We start from the raw sequence: 15,697 nt of genomic DNA, 5'->3' as shown, positions 1-15,697 counted from the left end.
GCATTAGATCAAGGCAAAAGAAAAAGGAGAAGTTGAGGACTTGAGAATCAAGGATGTCATTGCAATACAAGAGCTGTGGTATTCCGGCTTTGTAATAATTCCATCATGCCCTTCCTCCAACGAGAGGAATTGAAAAGCCCAGTTGTGTGTGTAATACTTCTGCACACTGAGAGCATGATCCTGCTGGAGGCTAAAAGACTGTTTATCCACAGATCAGCAGTCACTGTGCAAACTTACATGCTCCATTCCATCCATACTCCTCGACTTTGACTTTGAGAGACTACTAAAGTATCACCAAATGGAGTTGCATTAGGGGTGACTACATATTTGATCTTATGTAGACAGATAAAGTTCAAATATTTTCCTACAAAATAGGAGAATTCAAATGAATTAAGCCATAAACCACAATATTAAGGCAGAATCCATGCACAGCATTAGTGTATTTATGTAAAACCACTTAGAGTTCAAGGAAAGTAAAACACTGCAAAATGCCAAGCTCCATATCACAAACAAGGGTGTACATTTTTATTGCAGGTTTTCCCTGCATCAATCTTAAATGTTATTTGATCAATATGAGATTAAGAAAGGTTGAGATTTATAATGCATTATCAGAAGATCAGAATGTGTTAACATTGGAGATGGACACATGCCTGACAAGAAAGGAAAACCCAGGTGTTTCACCAACACAAATGCAAAGGGTGAGGGGGGGAAAGGAGGGACCAGGTAGGATGGAAGCCTTCACTGCCACTCAGAGTATCCACAGGACTCAATTCCTGCTCAGAGCCAGCACTAGAGCTCAGCTCTGCTGCACAGCTGCCTGCAGTGAGCACTGTAAGTGAGGGCAGCCACCTTCCTTCTTTTACATACATTAAGAGTCTGTAACAGAAATGCTGCAAAGCGTGGAAAGGCTGCAAGGGTGAGTTCTGCTGTACAAGGCAGTTCAGAACAAGTCCCAGCTGCTGTCAAATCTATTCAATTTAAGAGAGTTCTCACTGGCAGCTCTGCACCAAACAAGCAGCAAAGGCTGAAGGCAGTGGATGGAGCACAGCAGTGATTTAAGACTTCAAGAGACTCCTAGGCTCCTACTGCAATCAGACCTGAGGTGTGAGTGCTGGGCTTTGCTGGGATTCTCTCAGGAGGCACTCAGCCAGCCATATGCTTCTTTAAGAGATGCATCTGCACAGCACAAAAACTGTCTTGGGTCTGGAAAAGCATCCAGGACTTGCAAGCTGTGCCACTGGCATCAGTGGCTGCACTGGCCGGTGCTCCCACCCACGGCACACAGCTGGAGCCCAGGTGTGCTGCCCTCCCTCCCCTCTAGGGCTGGGCATCCCAAGTTGTTTGGGGTCTCTAAACCAGCAATTCCACATCAACATTGGGACAAGCTCAGGGAAACCACTGGGGGTGACAGGGAGGACTCTGAAGACCTTCAAAACCCAAGGTGTACAGAACTTGGCATGAGCTGGACTCTTAAGAACTTCTCTTAAATCCCATAAGTGCTTTTATTACTCCCTAAGAAACAGAAGGTGCCAGAACATCTCCTGAAAACCCCACACTAAGTCCCAAACCAGGATGGTGTTGGAAGAATACCTGGAAGCTTGATTCCATAGCCCAAAAATGCCTGACTGACACAGTGTGAAGTTCTCACCATCTTCATCTGGCTTCACTCCAATGATGCTGAAATATTTACTCTATGGCAGCCTATAAGCATTAAACTTAAAACTCCTATCACTTCAGAAATGTTCTGTTTTTAAAAGCAGCATTTTTGTCAAAGCAATAATGTCTATGGAAATTAGGGCCCAGCATAACAGCACAGCTCTCTACTGAGCAGCAAAGTCCGTGACAGGAAAACCCATCCAGGCTTTCTAACCACATCCATCACGCCAGCATTCAGGCATCTTAAACTGACAAACAATATTAAAAAAGAAAGTGCAGATTATCTCAAGGCAGAATTTTTATCAGCATCTTTATCATCAACACAGATCAGTGTGCCATTTTAATTCACATCTATTCCCACAGAAACAGATGCTTTCATTAAAAGGGCTATGCAAGAGCCCTTTCAGTATACAGATACTTGCTATAAATGAATTTCAGAGTCATGTGAAAATTCACATGTCCCTTCCCAAGCTTGGATCCTTGATAGGAATACAAAGCTGTGGATCAACATTACTAATAGGCAAATTCATCATGAAAACACATCTCCATTCTGTAAATTGCAAGTGTGTCAGGAGTAGAAATATCCTTTGCTGGTAGTTCTGAAGACAAATGATTTCTCCCAGCAGATATTGAATAGATAAGCCAGGCACTTTCCTGCCCAATCACTTTCCAAGCATCAGAGATGTTCAGAGAAGCTTAGGAAAGAAAAGCAAAATAGTACAATTAAGGTTGAGCAAACAGCACTTGTGTGGAGCACTACATTCCCCTAAATGCACTGAACACAGACACAAGGGTGCAAACCAAGCACTTAACAAATTATGGGTCCACCAGGTCCAAATCCAGCAGTGTTGGGAGCTTCTCTGGAGACCCCAAGATCCAAACCATGCTGGCCTGCCAGAGTTCCCTGGCAGAGCAGGGCCACAGCCTGGGCTCAACCACCCCCCTCACCTTGAATTTGTGCCATTCCAGCACAGGTCAGGTTAAAATCTAAAACAGAAACACAACCCCCACCCCAACCAGACCCTGCTGTGGTGCTCAAGCACTTGGAGCCAAAGAGAAGATGGAAACCAGGGAAAATAAAAAGCCATCCTGAAGTGATGTGTGCCTGGAATGCCTGCTCTGAACCAGCTCCCAATGGCTTTTCTCCATTTGCTGCCAAGCACCTCTAATGCAATCCAGACAGTCAAGGACACAGTCAGAATGTTAATATGAAAGCATTAAAATTCCCATTGAAATGGGACCTGTCAGGCTACTTTATGTAACATGATTTATCGTTTCCAAATGTAGTAACAAGGGATTTTATTGTACAAGAGCATGTGGTACACAATGGGGCTCCGGGTCCGCATTCCGCACTCGCCAAACTACAATTCCTGACAATGTTTCTGCTGGTACATGGCTGAGTTACTGGTGTGTGCATGAAAGGGGAGCTGAATGCATTAGAAATTGATGGGGTACAGAAGAGACTGAAAATGAGAGCTCTCTGCACTTCCTTGTGCATACTGAACAGCGCCAGACACCTCTGACCACTGCTGGCCCATGGAAAGGAGCCCAGCTGCCCCCAGCCCTCAGGGCTCCTGCACCAGGCAGTAAAAATGGACTGTCAAAAGCTGAAAGAAGGTTTTATTTCCAGTCTTACACATCAGTCAGGTAACTGATGTCTTCTGCAAGTTCAGGGCACACTGAGAGCACACTGGAAACTGCTGGTTACACTTCCAGGGCATGGCCTGTGCTTTCCACCCTGCTAAACCCCAAACCCCTTCAAAGCCCGGCCTCAAAGGCACCAAATCCAGCACTTACCATGTGTAACAACAGAGCTGACAGCCAGGCAAGCTGCCCAAGTCCTGTGCTAATGACACCCAGAGGGCTACAGCACAGAGCACATACCTGTCACAACCAAGTTTGTGGATTCCTGTGCCAGTGACACATTTTCTTTCTAAAATAGAGAAATTTTTCAGCTGTCAGCCCACTGGGCATTTTTTAATGCTTTTCAGTAGTTTAGATATCCATGTAGTTTTTATTAGAGTTATGTTAACTTTGAAGCAGAGCTGAGTAGCACAGAACAGAAAAGCAGAGATGTTGGCTGTACCTACAGTGGGAGAGGAATCTCACCAACTGCCAGTTTATCCAAAGGCAATGCCAAGATAAACTGGCAGCAGTGTCAAAAAATACACAGCTTCATCCTTTTTACTTGGAGCAAACTGCAACAGGTCAACATGCACCCACACAAGACCATGGAGTTAGACCCTAAAGACTGTTTCCATTGTATTTTCTGATATTTCTTACTAACTTCTTCATTGATTGCACTATTAATTTTAACATCATTCAGTTCGATGCTTTGCTTTGCCCTCTTGCCCTGCCTAAGTCTGGAATCAATGCTCAACTAAACTCAAATATGCTTTGAAATTTCTTTGTTTAATTAATAAAATACACACCAAGAATGCCTGACTGCCACAGATCTGGGTACAAAGATCTGGGTCTTGCCATCTGTGAGTTACATTACAAACTTAGCTGCAACTGAGGTGGTGAATTTACTGCATTCCAGGCAGTTGATCCCAGAACCAAGACCTAGGACTACTCTGCTTTCACAAAGCTACTCAGAATCAATAATGAATTTAGGCCTTCCCCTCCCAGCTCTGCCATTCAGCACCAGCAGCAAGAATCAAGCTTCCTCCAAGTAATAAAACCTAAATGCAAATAGGCATCCATGCTATTTCAATCCAGGAGGGATCTGCAATGCAAGTTTAAAAAGGGAAACTATTTTCTGTTGAAATTGTGAGAAGTGAGCAAAAGCCATAATGGAAAACAGCTCTCCCCAGGCGAACTGGGAGAGGAGGGGGAAAAGCCAGAGAATCAGATGCTACAATTAAGGGATGAACAGTTGGGATTTCAAAGAATGTAGCTTATAAACCAAGAGGCCGGGTCATGAAGTGGCCGATGACATTCGGTGGATGCAGGTAATGAGAGCACCTCTCACCATCCACAGAAACAGACTCCTGCCATTTTCAAGAGCAGTCCAGAAGGTCAGAAGTGCCTGAGCTGCAGACTGCCAACACTGGGGGAATACTTGGCATAAAATAAATTAAACAGCTCCCTTGCTCCTATCCTTCTGCTTGCAGGACCCACCTACTGACCACTGTCTTACACAATGCTGGCCTTAATGTATAAGATTTAGTCTGACCAAGCTGCTCTTGAAAATGGCAAGAGAAGTTGTACTAGATGAAAAAGGAAATCATACACACACCAATCTATGAAAAAGGGGATTCAAACTTCTGTAACAAACTACTGAAAAAGCAAATCTTGCCCTTCTTTTAAGGGCATAATCACAGGATTCATCACCTTGCCAGCAGATGCAGTGGGGGTCAAGAGATCCTACAATTCAGTTTATTGCCAAAACCCGTTATTCAGCTAAAAACTTCTGCCACACTCCATAACACAGCTGCCAATGCTTCCAGACCTTCAAGGACAGGCACAGAGAAACAGTTAAACTCTGGGTCCAAAACACTAAACTTTGAGTTATAAACTGTCTAGAAAAGTCTTGTTATTGCCAGAGATCAGAAAGAAAGCCCAAAAGCTAGAGGAAGTCACCGAAGAGAAGGCGTTTAAAGTTAAAAAGGAAATCTGTCTCAAGACAGCCCTGTGCTTCAGCCTTTCCAGTCTATTCCTCATCCAATCTTCTCTGAATTTTTACACTTGGCCAATAAATACCTCTTACTCTAGCACTTGGATAGGATTTACGATGCACTGCAAGTGCTGTGCAATTAACAGATTTAATGCCCAATTCGCTTCCTCCTTCAAAGGGAGACTGGAGGAAAGCATCCCAGGAGCTGTGGGTATATCATACATATACATGAAATGACATTTCCTCTGCCACTACTCTAAGTCAGCACATCCCTACTCTTCCTGCAGATGTATCAAACCATTTTCACTGTTTAGATTCCCAACTATTAGTCATTCTTCAGCTTAATCACAGAGGGGTTTACAGTATGGATTTTTACACACCATCCCACATTTTCACCATAATTTATCAATTGCTTTTTCCACTCCATTTCACTGAATTTCTAATCTCATTTCCCCAACTACACTGTCTACAATCATAACATAACAGTGACTTTAAAAAATGCAGTATGCTCCACTAATTTCACAATGTGCCAAAGGAGATAACAGAGGGAATACATTCTTCCCATCTCAGCATGATTACTTTAACTTGCCTATCAGAGACAAAAGCACATGGCTGAGGAGGACAGGCATTGCTGTGAGAGGAAGTCAAAGCTCTGCACTCTCACATGGCTATCTGACCAACTTTCAATGAGACAAATGCCACCAACTCCTCCATGCAAGACCGAGCATTTACCTCTTGCACATGTTTAATTACCCTTTGGTGGCTGCTCCATTCGGAATCGTGCTGACAGGGCTCCATCCAATCCAGCAGCACATTTGAGGGATTATTGCTGATGCTTCACAGACTCATAAAACACCCTGCTCAAAGGAGTTTTGAGTGGCACAACTTCATGCTTTGCTTCCCAGCTGCAGTCTGAAGTTCTACAAAATGTCAATGCTGAGCACAAGCTACTTTCACAAGCAATTAAGACAGACTACATGAATACCTAGCTCAGCCTGCAGGCTACATCAGACTTGCCTTTCAGTTTTGTTCAATTACTTTGCCCTTCTCTTTGGTAAACAGAAATCCTTGTTTTCCTTTCTCTCTACCACACGCTGCATCTGTTCTCCAAAATCCACTACCCCAACCCACACATGGCAGCCCCTGGACCAGTTTTGCTCTATGCTGAAATCACTTTGGCCAAAAGATTTGAAGGTAAAGTATCTAATGCAGCAAGGTTCCTAAATAAGTGTTACTGTCTAAAAAAAGTATTTCTGAACTCAGTTGCACCTCAAACAAGTTCAAAAGCATAAATAAGACCTCAAGTCCCCCAATAAAGATTTCTTCAGACAGTTTTACTTGCCACAGCATTACAAGCCACTAAGTTTGCTTAAGTTGTTGCCACTTCTGCAACTTTATTTGTGAAATCAGCTTTAACAGTATTGAAGTTAAACAATTATATATAGTCTCATCTATAATCTTATGATATCCTGATCTCACCTCTCAACACATCAAGTTCTTCAGCTTAAAACCCACTGGAACAAGAGCAAAGGGGCAGTGGAGGGGAAGGAAGTCCAATATTTCACCATGATGCCCTCAAATGCAGAAGCTCATTCGCATGACATGACACTTACTCCAACTGTGGAAACACTCAGGCTTCAGACACTGTGTGCACATTCAGTGCCTAAACACTGGAAAAGAACTGCTCCAAGCCCAATATTTACACCAAACTGCTCTCAGATTTTTTACTACATTTTTAACTTCATACATCACTTCTACTCAAACCGAGTAGCAACAATAATCAACTTGATTCCGACAATTCATGCTTTCAGCTACAAAGATGAGACAGTTAAAGTTTTCAAGAGACAACAGAAGTGAAGTAGAACTTTTTGCATAAGCCCAGTTACCTTATGTAAACTGAAGTTTGAATTTCTCTACAAAACAATGTCAACAGTCATAAAAGAGAAATAGAAGTAGTACCAAGGGATTAACACTTTATGATGATAACACTTGTTTGGAAGACTGGAGATCAGTTTTAAGGTAAGTATCACTGGTGATTTAAGAAGGTTTCATCCCACCTCATGACAAACCTTTCAGGACCACTTGTTATTGCTCAAATTCTGTTTGGGACAGAATAGAATTCACAGAATCCAGGTTCGAAGAGACCTTCAAGATCATCAAGTCCAACCCAGCCCCAACACCTCAACTAAACCCTGGCACCCAGTGCCACATCCAGGCTTTGTTAAACACATCCAGGGATGGTGACTCCACCACCTCCCTGGGCAGGCGATTCCAGAACTTTATCACTCTTTCTGTGAAAAACTTTTTCCTAATATCCACCCTGAACTTCCCTTGACTCAGTTTAAGACCGTGTCCTCTGGTTCTGTCAGTGCTGCCTGGAGAAAGAGACCAACACCACCTGACTACAACCACCTTTCAGGAAGTTGTGGAGTGTGATAAGGCCACCCCTGAGTCTCGTTTTCTCCAGGCTAAACACCCCCAAGCTCCCTCAGTGGTTTCCTCACAGGGTTTGTGCTCCCAGCCCCTCTGCAGCCTTGTTGTCTCCTCTGGATGTGCTTGAGCATCTCAACATCCTTCCCAAACTGAGGGGCCAGAACTGGACACAGCACTCAGGGTGTGCCCTCACCAGTACCAAGTACACCAGAACAAACCAGCTTTGAGGGACATGGCTTTAATTCCATCTTTTAGCTGACCCTATGGAGTTACAGCCCCAAAGGGAGCCAGTTGCCCATGCAGACAGAGTTTCAATTCTGTATTTTTAGCTGACCCCATGGAGTTACACCCCCGAAGGGAGCCCGCAGAGCAGGGTACTCACATTGCCCATGTACTCGGAGAGCAGGTCCTGCAGGGCCTGGCGCACGGCGTTGCACTCGGCCACGATGCGCTCGCGGCGGTCGTCGCGCGTGCAGGACGAGTCGGCCATCAGGGCTGCCCCGCTGATGATGCTCTCCAGCCTCTCCTCCAGGGACGGCCGGAACCGCTCCTCGCTGAATGTCGAGGGGTCCACGATGATTTGTTTCTAGAAAGAGAAAAAGTTCTGCAAATCAGTCACCAGCCCAAGTGATGCCTTAGGATTCAGCTTTTATATTTTTCAAATCCTGTAGTGCTTTAGTGTATAACTCTTAAATTCCTTATACAGTGTTAGCTACTGTCTTCACATTTTGGTCAGACAATTCCTCTCTGGGCCTGAACCTCAAAGACATCTCACTGTCTCAGGCCACAAGAGATGTAAATAACAGTGAATTGGCGAGGGGGGCAAACTTGGAGTAAATTACTTCGCGACCTGAAACTGTAATTGGAGGATTAACCCCTGATATGTAAATGGACCAAACTTAAAATTTCCTGAAAAATTCATGACCATCATCCATTTTGGGTGCAACCGCTCTCTGAGGATTTTGACTGCCCAAGGTGTATCTATTGAAGGCCTTCAATAAATACCCACTTTTATTCTCTTAATCTTGTCTAGCCTCTGTTCTAGATAGCCACTCTAAGGCATCAAAGCAGTGTATTACTGTTAAGTCATGCACACAACCAACACTTAGAGCAACCCCCTGATCAGGCATTAAGAGGCAAACAACACTATTTTGGCACTGAGGAGGATTTTCATGAGTAGTTCTGCAAAATTACTAAGAGGTTTCCCAGCAGATTATATTGCTACTCATTTCTTGTGCTGCTTTGACAGCTAAACAAAACTTGGCCATAGGAAGCCTTGTTACATGAATGGCAAAAATCAAATGTGCCAGCAAAAATAAGGTTCAAAGTACAGAACTCTTCCTAATGACATGTCAATCTGGACAGGCCTTCACTAGTTAACTTGTCAGATATAATTATCCCATCATGAACAAGAAAACAAACATCCAAAATTAGCTCTATATATTGTGTTCTGTTGCCCTACTTTGCAGTCTTTTCTCTTCAGTGTTAAGCAGGTAAATACAACTGTGTTCTCGAAAATTCTCCAAGTGAAACATCAACAAAGGTTGCAAACCACACAGAAATCAATTTCTTCATGGCAGAAAATTACCACAGGTTTCTCTTGCCAGAGTGTTAGCAAGCACAGTTCATACCAAGAGACTCAGGGCTGAAGCAGCAGCATTGATGCATCTGCTCTCAAGGGGCTAACACCACCACCCATGGAAGCTCCCCAGGAAGAAACTGCACAGTATTTATCACCTTTGAGTCCTTTCAGGTGATTTGTTTAAACAGGTCTGTAATTTAATAAAGAAAAATAATTTGGCCATTTCACGGTCTGGTTGGTTGTTTAGGGTTAGCCTCGGTTATTTCAGGGGCAGAATTTTTTAATTCTAAAAGAAGATCCAAAGCTTTTTGAAATGGGAAATTTTTCAGCCAGTTTGTGTTCAAACTAATCTCAGCAGCCACGTCACAACCACCTCCTTCTGCCAGCCAGCACATTTCATGTCCCTACAGAGTAACCACGCAGCCATCACAGCAGGATGAGAACATGGCATGTGCTCTCCAATACATTCCCTCCTCCTCCTTCCTGAAACTTTTAGCCATTGGCTAATACAATGGTAGTGTGCTACCACTCCAGAACTGCACCACCAAAAAAGAGATAACAATCGGTTTGTTATCGTCTGGTAGCCATTTCATATTTTACCGTCACTGGCGTATCTGAGGGCATGTGTGCTCAAAGCCTCTATTACAGGAGTGTAATAACACTCAAGCAGTAGCAGGAAATGAAGTGCAAGGATAACATCTGCCAAGAACCTCAACACATTTGTTTTGTCAGCCTCCTTTGGCAGGGATGAGACAAAGCTATCGTGAAGCTGGCTTGCTGATCAGGCACTGCTGCTATTAGAGAGCCTCACAAAGTGGAATTAAAAGCTCAAAAAGCTTCATGGGAACTGCAACACTCAAAAAGTAGTCTGCAGCTGTATATTGGAGAGTTTATATAGTAAAATAGGGTTATTTATCAGAAATCCCATTAGATGGCTTGAGCTGTACAAGCCATTCCACCAACTTGCACTGAATTGCTTCTTCACTGCCAGTCCCTGACATGGTGCTGCTGCTGCAGGGCTGCCTTCCCCTCCCACAAGCACCTGTGAGAACCTGCAGCCTGTCGGGGCTAACCTGAGGCACGCTTTGAAGGCTTACTGAGCATCTGATGGACTTTCAGAAAGGCAAACTCAAAACTGAAATCAGTCACAAAGATCAAGACTGCCATGACATCCTCTTGTTACTCAAGAGATCACAGGGAAAGGCTTCCCATCGAACACAGGGAGAACTCAATCAGAACTTTACCCTGGCAAAATACACGTGGCAGAAAGGGAGGAACAAGAGTGGTAAGAGCAAAAAGGAGAAAGTGAGCAAAATCTGGCAAACCCACAACTATTAAATGCCTTTTCAGTGATGGCTTTGCAATATTAAATATAGTTCTAGAGTAAGTTAGTGTTACAGTGTTTAAAATTCAGAGGCTGAATCAGGTAGACACCGAATCCTGGCTTCAAAAGGAAAGAGATCTCAGTAAAAATGCATGGCTGTCCTCAGCAACGTGATGAATGCAAGATAAAGAACATGACAGATCAGTACAACCTATCAGTATGAAATGACTTCATTTCCAACCAAAAATCATATTAAAACTTCCCACTTCATGTTCCTCTCAAGAGGTAGTTTCAGCAATCCCAAATATATGATTCACTTCTAATAAATCACTTCTGTCACCTCCAAGAATACATTACATAAATATATTATGAAATAATCAATTTCAAACAAACCATCTAATGTAGCAGTAGGTTGCTATTTCAGAGCTAGTTTAGCTTGACAGCCTTCCATCACCAAGAACCACACATGTAACTTTCTATATTCCATCAACCCTAGTTTGGAAAATGGCTTTTTTAAAAAAGCCTACTTTGCCTACAACTTGCCGCACTTCAGTAGAAAATGATCTTCCAGGCAATATCAATAAAAGCAAGCTGCGGCTAACAGAGCAGGTGAAGGAACAGGAGGGGTCTTCCCCAGCAAGGCTCCAACTCACATCGAAGTTGTTGAGGGCATAGGCCAGCTCTCCGCCCCCGCCCTGCTGCTGGGCAGCGTCGTCCGAGGCGGTGGCCTGGGCGGCGTTGGAGATGCCGCTGACCGCCTGCTGCAGCTGCTTGTAGATCAGGTCCCTGTTGGCCTTGTAGGCAGCCACGTCGGGGTGCTGCAGGCAGGCCTGGGACGCCGTGTACAGGATGGGCACGTTCTTCTGCAGGATTCCTCTGGCTGCCGCCATCTGATCGCGGTGACCCACATCTTTCAGCTCCTGTTAGGAAAATTAAAGGGGAAAAAAGCATTTGAGAGCATTGCCCACATTCAATATCCATGCACTGTCTCCCCGCATCTTCAAAGGACAGGCAGGTTCTTTGCCTCAAATCTGCTCAAATTGCCTGCTGAGTATTCCTATCCTTAAGGGCTCAACTAATTGCAAAACACGACAGCTTCATAAAGCCAAAAAACAACAACACCGCAGGGCGATTCACAACACCACAATTCAAAATCTGACGTTGGATTTTTGTTCCTCTGCAGCATTGGACCGGCATTTTAGAAGCTGTCCTGTCTTGCACTTGCAGATGAGAAGCAAGATCATCTTTAATTTAAACACCCAGGCTCACAACCAGAATGTTTTCTTTAATCACACCTAGAAGATGGCATTTACGCTCCTCAAGAGACTCAGGTACTTAATTTCAGAAGAACAAATATATCATCTCATTCAACTTCTTGTTCACCTCCAATGAGACTAAATTAATCCAATGACTATAATTACCACTAATTCAAGATTAGTGAGCAAGTCCATAAGTCTTTTCCCAAACACTCTGTGCTGTAATTCTCTAAAGCACCATCACCTCTGTTTTGGAACAGAGCACCATGATCAGATAAAGCCTCTGAGTCCAGCACAAGCAGTAAGTTTATATAAGGAGGAACAACCACAGTTATTAGCAGCAGCACCATCTCAAAATTACCTCTTAAATCTAACAAAGAGGCAGTGAAAATGAAGACAAGGACTGCCTTTCTGAGAAAAGGGAAAAAAATTCTGTCAGACTCTCTAAAATGAATGGGCAATAGGTGACCTCTGTAAGGTACACACTGAGCTGGGAGGGCACTCCAAGCAGGCACAGAGATTTACAGATTTTGTACAACCACTTCCCATAGTATGGAACAATCCATCACAAGGCAGTTTTAGAGCATTTATTGCATTGCCATCACAACCCTACTCCCACTTACTACAATCAGATTTGAGATACATAACCAACTGGCAATCCCTTTTTGACTGTATCCAGCTTATTTTCTAAGACAAATCTGTGCAAAAAAACCCAAGCAGTGTCAGAGGTGCATAAGCAGTTTTGGTTTGTACATATCTACAGAACAAAGAGGCAAAAAATGCTCTAAAAGAATTATGCTATTTCTGATAACTTAAACTGCCCACACCTCTGTTTTCTTCTGAAAACTTAACTACTCAAGAATGAGTCACACCAGTGCTGTTGAACAAAACAAATTTCACACGCAATTTAAGGCTAAGCACAAGCTATCCAAACACAGAACATACCCACAACAAACAGGAATTTCAACCCCTCCTCCAATGGACATTTCAGTGCAAGACCAGTGAGCAGCATCACTCACTTCCTCAGGAAGCTGTAGCTGTGCCCAGCCATGGCTTTTGCTCCCTGTGCACATGGACATGTTCAGTCCATCTGCAAGAACCACAACAGCAACAGGGTCTAGTGGAGAGTGGCCCAGGACTGGGACACATCTCAGCTCCTGTCCTCAAGTGCAGCTCTTGGGCAGCAGCATGCCATTAAAGCACTAAAACACCGACATTTACAAATGCTACTATGAACAAATTCCATGAGAAGCAGCACCCTATGGCCAAGCACATTTTCCTTGCTTACCAGGCAAGCTCTCACAGTTCCTTAGCATGCCAGAGCATAATATAAAGTACTCAGCAATTATATAAAAAAATAAAGTATTAACAGAACAGGCACTTTCTAAGAGCAGCAAGGTATTTTGGAAAAGAAAAACAAGAATTAATATACAGAAGACAATGGCCACACTATACCTGTTGCCTTTTGGCTGCCATGATGTTAAGCTTGTCCACTTCTGGTTTGAGGGCTTTGTACTGGATACCCAAATCCTGCTCTGTGCCAGCATTTCTTAGTTTCAAGATACCATCTTCCACCTAAAAGAATATATATTCACGTATTTTTCCAAGCAATACAGTCCACAGGTCAGCAGGTAGTTCAGAATGTATTTCATGGCAGTCAGAGAAAGCAATCTTCCTCTGCCCTCTGTTATTTTTTCAAAAGAGACACTTTAAAGGCTAATAGGATACAGGTGCTTAGCTACTATTTCATAGTCAGCAGCTACCAGAGACAGTCAAGTACACACATCTGAAAGAGCATGAAGGACGTCAAGGGCCCTGGCAGGGCCATAGCAGTGGCCAAAGGGCACAAGGAGAGTCCTCAAGGCTCGTTTGCAAAGGAAGACCCAGTGCCCAATGTCATTTCACTTCAAATTCTGCACAAACCACTCACCCACCCTGTTGCCCATGGGAAGGAAAGGCTTCCTCAAACAGTAGTCCACTTTCATTTTTATTTAGCTTGCTGAAGCTACTCATCCCTAGCAGCTGCAAAGGAGTACTGGTATTAAGAAAGCCAAATTCTGTAAGATGAAAGGGCTGGCTCTCACCTGCAGCTGCAGACCAGGGCTCAGATAGTTTTTGTACTAGAAGTTCAGAACAGAGTGCAGCTCAATGTCAAAAGCTACTGACAGTGAGTATAAAAGTGAGTGACACACGCCCACTGCACACATTCTGCTGAGAGCAAAAACCCCCAGACCCTCCCCACATTCTGCTGAGAGGGAAAACCCCCAGATCCCCCCACTGCAGAAGGAAGCTGCTGCCAGTGCAGGCCCCACGGGGTCACACACAGAGTGGGCACCTGGCAGAGCAGCCCTGATGTGCCAAACACAGCAGAGCCCCACACTTACAACTTTGAGCTGCACAAGCAGCTTGTAGACGTCGGCCATGTCAGCCAGGATGAGCAGGCGGGTGACGGCGGAGAGCAGGGCGCGCGCCGCACGCACCATGTTCCCGCGCTTCACCGACGAGCAGGGGTCATCTGCAAACTCCCCCGAGGCGCTCTTCATCAGGTCACCTGCATGGGGGGACAGCAGGGGCTGCCTTCAGCATCACATCAGCCACGGGAAAGGTTCCTAAGCCAACCTGAGTCTCTAAAACAAAACCTTTGTGACATATGGCTGACAGTTAATGCTGCGCGGGGCTACCTCTGCGTACAGCTACTGCATGGCATTGGGGTACAGGGGTTTGTGCAGAGGGGTTCGTGCAGGGAGGAAGGGCTGGGAAATCACACTTTGGTCCTTATTTCCATTTGTACAGGTGTTTCAGCATGCCAGAATTCTCTAGAGAGGTGAATTCAGCATGCCTTTGCAGGGCTGCAGTTATTTCCCAAGCTCTGATGCTTTCAAAGTCTGAGCAAAAGCTTTGATTTGTGTGCGTGTAGGAGTTAAGCAGAAAGCAGCAGAAAGCCCTGTAAACACACAGTGAGCTGCCACAGCTCCTGGGACCGTAAACAACTCGGAGCGATGACCTGGCTGGATATGCCCTGGTTGGAATTCAAAGCCAGGCAGCGCTTCGTAAAACACTTCAACATTTCATAGCCTGTGGGGCTGCATCTGCTGCAGGAGCAAAGAATTTGGGTTTCAGATGCTAACAATGCCATTGGTTAACTATGAAAAGCAAAGGCCACTTTGCGCAGCTAGAGCAATTCCTCCAGAAGGCATTCACAAAGCATGAAAGTAATGCCTGCATATAATCAGAGGAGTAAATTTTGGATTTCTCCCTCACTTTTTGGGCCAGCTTCCAGTACCACAGTTCCTACACAACAGTTAAGTTTTGGAATCCACATTGTTATCCTTGGATCTCTCTACATCTCAGAAACACTGAGAGAACGGCTAGGACTTAGTTTAGAAAATGGTAGGGCCTCAGGGTCAGGGATTTGCAGGCAGCAAGAGATGACCAGAAAGCAGATGCTAGGTGCTGTTTCAGAGGTTTCCCAAAAACCTGTATAAAAAAGTGTCCACGTGGCCAAATGCCAAAATAAAAATCGCCTGTCTCAGATGAGACTAAAAAACCTCTATCAGCGCTTGACAAGTGACAGCTGACAGTGAGTCCCATGGAGCCCCCCACACCAAACAGGGCAAGGTCTGCACCAAAATCTCTGCCTGATGCAGTCCCAGGAGGCTCCACTTATTTAAAATGCCAACAGCTGGAGAGCCTGGGGTTAACCATCCCCATACATAATATCTTCCCAGGAAGTTTTCCCCACCCAGGCACTCTACACCATCACAGCTAAATTCAGCCCAAGCACAGCTGCCAGCCTGCCCAAGCAACCCCACCAAGACACTCGACTT

At 44.5% G+C, this 15,697-nt stretch overlaps 1 protein-coding gene across 1 annotated transcript in view; it reads right to left on the bottom strand.

The window, feature by feature from the left end:
* CTNNA1 (catenin alpha 1) overlaps positions 1 to 15,697 on the bottom strand; it is a 117,147-nt gene that overhangs the window by 77,208 nt on the left and 24,242 nt on the right. Inside the window, exons 4-7 of the mRNA XM_036392047.2 lie at positions 14,255 to 14,421; positions 13,326 to 13,445; positions 11,268 to 11,534; positions 8,091 to 8,294 (exon numbers count right to left, since the gene is read on the bottom strand). Of these exons, the coding sequence (XP_036247940.1) occupies positions 8,091 to 8,294; positions 11,268 to 11,534; positions 13,326 to 13,445; positions 14,255 to 14,421 (758 nt within the window). The remainder of the gene's footprint in view (positions 1 to 8,090; positions 8,295 to 11,267; positions 11,535 to 13,325; positions 13,446 to 14,254; positions 14,422 to 15,697) is intronic.

The sequence above is a fragment of the Molothrus ater genome, chromosome 15 (genome assembly GCF_012460135.2).
Source record: "Molothrus ater isolate BHLD 08-10-18 breed brown headed cowbird chromosome 15, BPBGC_Mater_1.1, whole genome shotgun sequence".
NCBI lineage: Eukaryota > Metazoa > Chordata > Aves > Passeriformes > Icteridae > Molothrus > Molothrus ater.
The sequence above is the reverse complement of the archived record's forward strand: the minus strand, read 5'-3'. Positions and strand labels throughout refer to the sequence as shown.